At 32.4% G+C, this 10,078-nt stretch overlaps 1 protein-coding gene across 1 annotated transcript; it reads left to right on the top strand.

Annotated features, from left to right (window-relative positions):
- The first annotated feature begins 3,576 nt into the window (after nt 1–3,576).
- LOC133678131 (uncharacterized) lies at nt 3,577–8,382 on the top strand. Its single transcript, XM_062100337.1, is given in 10 exon segments — nt 3,577–3,740; nt 3,950–4,068; nt 4,202–4,259; nt 4,338–4,487; nt 4,846–5,056; nt 5,959–6,004; nt 6,148–6,268; nt 7,129–7,201; nt 7,826–7,967; nt 7,969–8,382. Coding segments are annotated over 10 exon segments (1,065 nt in total). The 5' UTR covers nt 3,577–3,673; the 3' UTR covers nt 8,047–8,382.
- The last annotated feature ends 1,696 nt before the right edge of the window (nt 8,383–10,078 follow it).

Below are 10,078 nucleotides of genomic sequence, written 5' to 3'. Positions count from 1 at the left end.
TAACTTTCTAATTATTCCCATTCAATTCCTCAATCTTTTTGCAATTCAATTGGACAAAAGTATATTCTTATTGTTTTTTTAGTCTCTAGTTTGAGAGAGGAGAGAGAAATTATCGGATTTTAACGGGGAGAGAGAATTGACTTTGGCACCAATTTTGCCCAAAAAATGATCGATCTTGGTGTCAAAGGGTTTGATGACAAGAGTTCCTCTTAAGTGGTTTTTTACCTTAAAATTGCCTAAAAAACAAGATCTAAACCCGAAGAGATTTTTATTTTAGGTTTTTGTGTGGTTTTTTAGGATGTTTAAGGCCATTAATGGGTTTATTAAGTTGTTCACAATCTTCTTTAGGTGTTTTAAGTAAAAAAATGGGTTGAAAAATGAGTTGTGTCAAAAAACTATGAACTTCAATTTTCCGGCCACTATAATGGCTAAAATCTAGGGAAATCAGACAACTCTATATTTTTTAAAAAACAATTTAGGGTGGACAACATGTTATCTACTACATTAATATTTTTTTAAAAAATATAAGCTCACACGCATGTGACCTCTCTAAATGGACAAGGCTTGCAAGGCCCAATAACATCTGGCCTCTTGCTTTGTTTCTTCTTCCTAATTTTGTCTCTTTTTTCCTTAAATTGATGTCTTTTATGTGTTTTTTAATTAATTTTTTTATTTATATTTAAATTAAAACCTCTTCTTTCTGAATTTTTATTTTATTTATTTATTATTTTTTTAAATAATGATTATTTTTTTAATTATTTTGTATGTATTTAATTTTTAAACAGATTATTCTAATTCATCTATTTTGTATGAAATTTATTTTTAAAAATAAAAAATATTTATTTTTGAATAGTTTTTCTAATAAATGCATCATTGCATGATTATTTTTTCGTGTTGATTTTATTCATTCAATTTAATATGTGTGTTTATTTATATCATCATTTGATTAAATAAAAAAAATAAATTTAATAAACAGATTCATTAAACACAATCGGGTAAATAATTCATGTTATGATTTCAAATATTTTGATCTGTATCCTTCTTTTGATTTTTCTAGTTACATTTTTAGTTATCATTAATATTTTTTTTTATTGACATAAATACTTCTAATATATATATATATATATATATATATATATATATATATATATCCTTTTTAATTTACACCTAATTTTTTTTATCTTAAAATAATACATTTGAAAACCTGAATATTTAAAATTTTTATTAGAAAAAAATCTGGTCGGAGCGCGTAGCCATTTATTGGTTAATCCTTTAGTATAGAAGGAAAGCTAAATCAAGGACATCCTTGTTATCAAAAGACCTAAAAATTATAATAAAAACTAAATGGTGTGGAGAAATTACTGTAGATCAAGAAATCTTTTATTATAGATTGTAATAGTAGTTTCACTTTTAATTTTTTATCTTTTCACGAGTGGATAAACATTTCTTTGGTTTTCTTCCATAAAGATATTCAATTTTTTTTTTAATTTTCAATACAGTCAAATAACGCTTTTAGTCTCAGAAAAGACAAAAAGAAAGTTTTGCCTTTAGAGATATTTTAATATTTTTACATGGATATTTTGTGTAATTAAGAGGATCATGGGGGTGTTTTAGTATTTTCATGATGTTTTTTATTTTTAAATCGAAAAGTTGTGAGCGCGTGTTTCTCACGCCTCGACAAGTGGGCGACATCCACACCATTAAGGAGGTGCATATGACGTTTTTTGGTGGCCAAATCTGGCCATCTGCTATCTAACTGGATACGCAATCGTGCCCTCTTGCACATGGTGTGATGTGTGTAGATAGATAATGGTTGGATTGTTGTCAGTGATCAATTGGTTGCATTCTTTCTTTCTTTTCTCTCTCTAGATAACTAAAGTGCACAATTGTCCTCTTTGTTTGTTGTTTGTCAAATCAGACATGTTTGTCATTCTTACGTGCTTTGGGTCTGGCATGACTGTCAAACCCAAGAAGCTTGAGCCTGACAACCATGCTAGACCCATACACCTGGGTTTGCCAGACCCGCACTTGGGTAAAAAAAGTTAAATTTTTTTAAAAGCATGATTGGATTGCAAAAACAAACACTATCTTATTCAAGCATGATTTTTCATTCATATGCAGTAGAACTTAACTGCAAACTCTTTTTTGTTTATGTAGATTATTTTATAAATTTGTTATATTTGAAGAGGAAAGAATGGAAAAAGAATGTTGAGTTTTATTTCAAGTCTTCAAAAATAAACTTCTTTTTTTTTGTGTACATTATGGATTAAAATATTAATTTTATGTTTCTATCCAAGTGTTGGATAGTTTTTTAAAGGGTTCATGGTTTTTTAAATTAGAGATGTTGTTACATGATTTAATTGTTAAAGTTTGTTACAAGGAGAGTCTATTCTACAAAAATTTGAAATATATGATCATAAGAGAAAACTTTTGAACTTTTGAATTGATATATTATGTTGTAGGAAAAGAAAATACTATATATGTAAAATACTTATTGTCCTTTTAACTATCTTAATTTGTGCAATTTTGTAAATGATTTCTTCACTAAAATTAGAGATTGATACAAAAAAAAAAATTGAGGGAATTTCAGGGATGCATGTGGTTAATGTTCCAAAATAGAAGAAAGAAATATAGAAAAGATACAAATACATTTGGTTAAAAAGACGAAGATAAAAATAAAAAATAAATATGTTTTTAGAACAATTATAAGTGTATTCCTATATTTTTATAAAAGGTGCATGAGTCTGGCGTGGTTGTCAAGCACAAGTGCATGGGTCATGCTAGAACCAAGCGTGGGACTGATATGGTTACCAGACCCAAGCGTCTGGGTCTGGCAAGCTATTTGTTGCTTTTTCTTAACAATACATCAGAAATCAACAAGGAATTATTAGTTAGATGTCCTGAGACCATTCAACACATTTGCATGAATATTTTGGTTCTCAACAAAACCATTATCTTTTTCTAGCTCACTAAAATTATATAAATTGTAGGCGTCAAACCCAAGCCACTTGGGTCTGGCAACTTCACTAAGCCCAAGCAGCTTGGGCTAGCAACCCTGTACAAGTGCACTGTAGATCAAGACATAGTCCATTATAGATTCACAAAGTGAATTTTCCAAGCTCTGATGGCTTGAGGTGAGGCTAATGTTGTCTTTTCATAAAAAGTTAAATTATCATTTTGCTTTTTGGTTGAAAAATTGAAGTCTTGATTGCGAGGGTATTTTAATATTTTTCATAGACTCATTGGTCATTAAACATTCATGTCAGACCTATATTACTTAGGTGTCAGACCCAAGTACCATAAGACTGACAGAAATGCCAGACCCAAGGCTTTTAAGCAAGTATGACTATTAGACCCAAGTCGTTTGGGTCTGCCATTGGTTCCAGTCTCAAGATGCTTGGGTTGTTTGTCAGATCCATTTTACTTACATATGGTAAAGAATTAAGTGAAAATTTAAAAATTAACTCCATTTAATAACACTATTAAAATATATTTTTATACTTTTAATATTTTTTTAATATTAAAAAAATAATATTAACTTGTATAAAGTAATTGGTCATAAAACAAACAAGCAAATAAAAAAATAAATAGCCCGCCATCTTCAAAACCTAAAACCCTAAAGCTAAACCCAAGAAGAGAGAAGACAGAGAGACCGTAGCTGCGCGCAACTTTAATGGCGAGTAACAGCCCAACCTCGAGTGAAATGCAAGCTTCGGTAGCAGCGCACAATCATTTCTTTAGTGAGCTTTTCTGTCATTCCATTTCTGTATGATTTCAATTCGCGGCTTAGCTCTGGTCTAAACTTAGAAATTATATTTTTAACAATTAATTACATCTAAAACCGTTAGGGCGCTGTATTTGGCTGTTGAATATTGTTTAGGGCTTGAAGATAACAGAAGAAAGAGTACTTTTTATATATATATATTTAAATCTGATGTTGTTGGTGAAGTATGGAGAGAGTTCTGTTGGGGAGCTATTGCTGGTGCTTTTGGGGAAGGAATGATGCATCCTGTGGACACTGTAAAGACACGAATCCAAAGTCAAGCTATTCTTAGTGGAGGAATTCAGGCACGAATCATTATTTATTCTTGTGTTAATTACATTGATCTCACACATTTTATTTTGTGTTCGCCAAACCTTCACCTCAAAATGTTTATTAGCATTGCTGGACCATCTCTTACAAATGTTTTAATACTAGCAGACCCCCAAGAGCTTGCTTCAGATGGTTCGAGCAGTTGCAGTTGCGGATGGAGCAAGAGGTATATAATAGTTGCGAATATTAAATACTAGCGAGCCAAAAGAGCTTATAAAGTTGCTTTGAGCTGATCATCGTTTAGGCTTTTATAGAGGTATAACCCCGGGGGTTACTGGATCTCTTGCTACTGGAGCAACATATTTTGGTTTTATTGAGTCTGCTAAAAAGTGGATCGAGGAATCACATCCTAGCCTTGGGGGCCATTGGGCTCATTTCATTTTTGGAGCTGTTGGTAGGTTCTGCTGACTCCCTGGTTGTTTATGCATTGATTCACAGTTGCTCCATCTTATTGTCAAGGGAAATTTCTACTTCTTTATGTGTGAAAATAAAAACCAGTGACATTTCAAAGTAGTGACGTAATTTGAAGACTGTAGAAGCTTTAGAACTTGAATCACTCATCGTTTTCTTTGTGTATCTACTGTATAAAAAACTTGATCTCTGAGCATCATTGACAATCATGCATATGGCTACTTGTTCCCGTGTGTTGTCCTTGGAGGTATGAGGTCTTTTTTTTGCTATAATCTGACTCATCAGCCATGTACTTTATGGAGAATTCTGATTTTCTGTCTTCTTGCTCCTATGCATTTCAGGAGATACACTTGGTTCGTTTGTATATGTTCCATGTGAGGTAATGAAACAACGCATGCAAGTACAAGGGTCAAGAACATCTTGGAATTCCAGCATTATTAAAGACAGCATCTCCAGGAAATCTGGTGAGCAAATTTATGGCTATTACACAGGGATGTTCCAGGCTGGAAGTTCAATATTGAAGGAGCAGGGGCCAAGAGGATTATATGCTGGGTAAACATCAGAAATGCTTCTACTTTTTGGAAGGTCTTTTATTTTATTTTTGTGTGTGTTGTTTGATTTGGCATGTAGACTAGCTTATCCTTATCTACACATATCTTATATCAATTTCAAGCAAATGCTTTCATCAGTAAATCGAGTAGAGATTTTTACTTTTGACTAAGTGGCATGCATCAAATGAGGTAGTCAGGTTACCACATAGTGCTCTCTGTTTCTCATATCCAACCTGTAATATACCTTACAAAGTAACTTCAACACATTGGCTCAATGTTTTCCAACTCAGTCAAGTCTGATTTATTATGAAGAAATCAACAAGGAGTGCTATTTTGATTGACACTTGTATAAAATGATTCTCTTTTTTCTTATGGACAGAACAATTTTTCGTAGCAAATGTAAAATTCAAGTAAAATACAAACCAGGATACCTGGGTGATGTGCCTAAGTCTCCTAGTTTGCCACCATATACCCTGTTGTAGGCACGGGAGTTCATTCAACAGAGCTATATCTTAGTTGTCAAGGGATCAATGCTTCCAATCTTGTAATGTATAAACTGAGTTTTTATTTATTTATTATGTTTGTTTTCTTCAGGAAACTAAACTAGTTTCTTGTATTAAGCAAGTTATTAAAATTTAACTGTATCTAATCCAGATCATATTTATACTCTTTTGAATCTAAATGATCCTGTGTGTTTGTCTGTCGAAGCTCTATTTTGAAATGTCTTTTTGGCTACGTGAAACCATATTCGTCTAAACTTGTGAAAAGAAGTGCTGTTTAAGATAAGAAAAAAAAATTGAAGGTGTCTTAACCTTGAAAGGCTTTGAAATCTGTGGTACAAATTGTCAAAAGAGGTGTTTGACTCAATAACTATCTGTATTCATGTACTGATTTGTTTGGCAGATACTGGTCTACGCTTGCAAGGGATGTGCCCTTTGCTGGGTTAATGGTATGTAAATTTATTTTGAGAACTGACTGTATCTTACCCTTATCTCATTTTTTATTTTCCATCAATTCTTAAAATTTGTGTCCAAGCTAATTGACAGCTTCTGTAGAGCTTATTTGAGTTATTTTTGTTTTCATTATTTGCAGGTTATGTTTTATGAAGCCTTGAAAGATTTGACAGAGTATGCGAAACATAAATGGATTCCCAGTTTAGATCACCATATTAATAGTTCTGTGGAGGGACTTCTCCTGGGAGGATTGGCTGGAGGTATGTGCTTTGCTTCTGTTTTATCTGAAGGAGTGCTTGCATGGCAGAGCCAGCAATCTTTTTTTCAATGGGGTCATTATTATTTTAACAATCATTTCTTTTATCTATTCTGTCATTGTATAAAACTAGCGAGCCATAAAACATCTTCATATGATACAAGTAAAAGATTCAATACAATAATTACATCAATAACAAAAATATCATGCCTTTGACAAAGAAATACTATTGAAGCCATAAAAATTTAATGTTCGGAATTTTGATCTACCAGATTTATGGAACACTCAATTAACTGAATGTCCTAGTTTTAAACGCATGATTATTGATATCTAGAACTATGTGTAAAATGAATGGCCATTTCCTTCTATCTTTCTTTATTTTTATGAGTAGGGGACAAGGTGATAGAATCACAGAAGATATAATTGATGAAGTATGTTATATGGAGTAAAATGATAGGAAAAATAAATAAATAAAGAAATAAAGAGGTTAATTTTAAGAGTTGAGGAAATTTTTAAAGGAGAATAACTACCCTTTATGGGCAAGGAAAAAACAAGGAAGAGTTTACTAGGATGGATATCTCCACCGAGAATTTGAGCAGTTATGACCATGGCTCCACCACTGGGTGCTTGGAAACCTGAGGAACTAGTTCAGCCTGGCTCTGAAATGATATCAAATGCAAAATGCAGTCTTCATTCTCCAATATCAGCATCAATAACGATATTTTTATACTTCATTATTTACAGGGGTTGTGGTTTTATTGTTTCCCAAACATTCTTCAAACATTTAAAGTTCAAATTTTCTTATTCCAGCCGGCACTCAATCTTGTATATGCAATAATTTATGATTCTTCAAATTGTAAGCAGGTTTTAGTGCCTATCTTACCACTCCCTTGGATGTGATCAAAACAAGATTGCAAGTACAGGGATCAATTATAAGGTACTACTACGTCAAATTAGACATGGCAACCAGAAGATAATTTTGGAGTTGTTATTTTGCATGATAACCATTCTTTCTTGCTCTTTAAGAGTGAGATTTTCAACAATAATAACTGAAAGCTGCGAGAGCACGTGTCTTTTAATGTCCAGTATCTATGTTATAGCTTCCTTTTGGTTGAACTCAATGTTATCCTGGACCTCTCTCTGTCTTTCTCACTCTTGCTCCAACATGTGTTAAAGTGCAAACACTTGCACAGCACATCTGTTTTATAAGAGGCTTTCTCTAATGCAACACTATCTTGTTTATGATGTATGTTTCTGCCCCTCTGTTCCTTGCCTAAAAGTGTGTTTCAATGGTTAGGACATGAAATTACTTGTTGTAGGCAACCAATTGACATTTTACCCAGTTGATTTCTGAAAATTTTGATAAATACAGGGGATGGCTACCCCTGACTAATCAAAAGGAGCAAGAGCAAAAAATGGGGACTTCCTTTTCTAATTTTTATCTGGATGAAGCTTGGCTAATTGTTTAGCTTGGTCCACTTGCTACGTTTGTGTTTCAGATTGAAAGGCAGATGTAGTTGTGACGGTAGTATTGTTTGCTAATGCTGTTGTGAACTTGCAGGTACAATGGCTGGCGGGATGCTATTCGCAGGATTTGGATGATGGAAGGGGTCAAGGGATTGTTTAGAGGAAGCGTCCCCAGGATAACATGGTACATCCCAGCCTCTGCTCTTACCTTCATGGCTGTGGAATTCCTCAGGGACCAAATTCAATGAAAAACTGGACGATGGAAATATGCAAGTTGCAAGCATGTCAATAGAGAAAAAGGGATCATCTTTGTGAGAGGTAGCTTAGAACCGAGCTGAACATTTTTCAGCCCCCCCTCCCGCTAGACGAGCCACTGTACCTGATTTGAAGTCTACCGATTATGTTGGCACTGAATTTTGTTCTTTGATGAAGCTGGTTGCAGTGAAAGAAACAAAATTTTGAAATCGGCCATGTAAAGCAAGAGATTTTTAGTTTTTGAAAGGAAAGAGAAGAAACTACATTAGTTGAGGGATTTGCCTTGTTGACTTGCAACATAGGGTGGACCTGGTAAGATGTTGTAATACTTCAGGGATGAGACTTTCTGCTGCTAGCAAAATAGAAATGTTTTCGGAGCTTCTTTTGTCAAAACAAGATGTCTTGTCTCTTTTACAAGTAATAAAGATGGGAAAGGTAATAAAAGATTAAAGATGGATGATCAGCAGAAATAGGTCAAGAGCTTGTTGGGAAATTTGCACCGAGTACACCAATTTTAACTTCAATCAAGCCGTCTTCTTTTTGGTCCACGTGCTTTATCATTTAAGTCTAGATTTTGATTTTTATCAAATAATCGCATCATTTTTTTTTTATTATTGAATCAATTCAGTATGAAATTGAATATATAGCATTTAGTTACTGTTTTTTTTTATAAAAAAAAATTAGCCGAGACAAAAATAAGTTTGGTAATGAAAACCAAGGGGGAAAAATTGTCTCCATTCTATGAACAGCTTTCTGGTGTTGTGATTATACTTCTTAATATACTTGTTTCGATATAATTTTTGATAACCCCTAATTATCTTTTAGTAAGAAGTAGAATTATTAACTCGTGTCGCATGTTTTCTTTTATCTTGCTATCAAAATGGTAGTTGTTCAAGTACATTTATTAACAAAAACTAAAGATTGTGGATAAAATACTATAGTAATATTTATTATTCATTTTATTATAATTCATTATGGATTGTAATAATATATTCTTTCAAAACTTTTTTTTTGGTTTTTAAACCCTTTTTTTTTCGCATGATTGAGTTATTTTGAACCCAGATTTGAACCCAATTGCATGTTTCTTTGGAGGGAATGGTTGAATTGTAATAAAGAGGATTAAAGTAAAAAAACATGAGTAATATAGGTGGCTTTAAATTTTTTTTGAAAAGTTCATTTTCATCCCTCATCTTTTTTAGCTATTAGATGACCGAACCCTATAATTTTTTTAAAATTCATTTTGGTACCAAACTTCATTTCCTTTATTTTTTAGTTATTTTTTTTTAGAGAGAGAGGGTTGCCAGATTCCGGTTAGAGAGAGAAAGTTGTTGTTGGTGATGATTTCAGCTACCAAAATAGTTTATTTTGATATCAATTGGTTTCATATGAGGGGGGAGGGGTGGTTAAAATTATGTGTTTTTTTTACCTTGAGAACGATTAGAAAAACATATCTAAGCTCGGAAAGATTTTTTATTTCGGGTTAATTTCAGGTTTTGAGGTGGTTTTTTGCGTTTTTGAAGGCCATGAATTGGTTTAATAAGACTCCTCCTATGTGTTTTGGATAAACAAATTGGCTCAAAATAGATTTTTGGATGAAAAAAACTATGACCCTGTCTTTACAACCATACTAGTGGCTAGATTCTGGGAGTTCAGACGACACGTCATATATTTTTTTGGACAATTGAGTTTGCCCCATTGAATTAAGGAAAAAAAATAAGGTTTGCTTGCAGGCTTTTTATTGATGGGCTAAGCACCAAGCTTGGCTTATTTATTTTTTGTTTTGTTTTTATCTTTTGTTTAAATAGCAATTATTTTTTAATTATATTGGGTGTGTTTAATTTTTTAAGAGGTTAGTATAATTTATTTGTAATTTTTTTAATATATTTTATATAGATTAAATATTTATTTTTCTTTTATATTTTTAATATGCGTAGCCTTACATGATATTTTTTCCTTCTATTTTTTCCAATAAATTTTATATGTGTGTCGATTTATATTATAAATTGATTTTAATAAACACAACTAGGTAAATGATCTATGTTTTCTTTTGGATAATGGTTTTTTCTTATGTTATCGCGAACGCGCACACACA

Source organism: Populus nigra, chromosome 18 (assembly GCF_951802175.1).
Source record: "Populus nigra chromosome 18, ddPopNigr1.1, whole genome shotgun sequence".
In the NCBI taxonomy this organism is placed as follows: Eukaryota; Viridiplantae; Streptophyta; class Magnoliopsida; order Malpighiales; family Salicaceae; genus Populus; species Populus nigra.
This window is presented reverse-complemented; position numbering and strand designations above follow the sequence as displayed.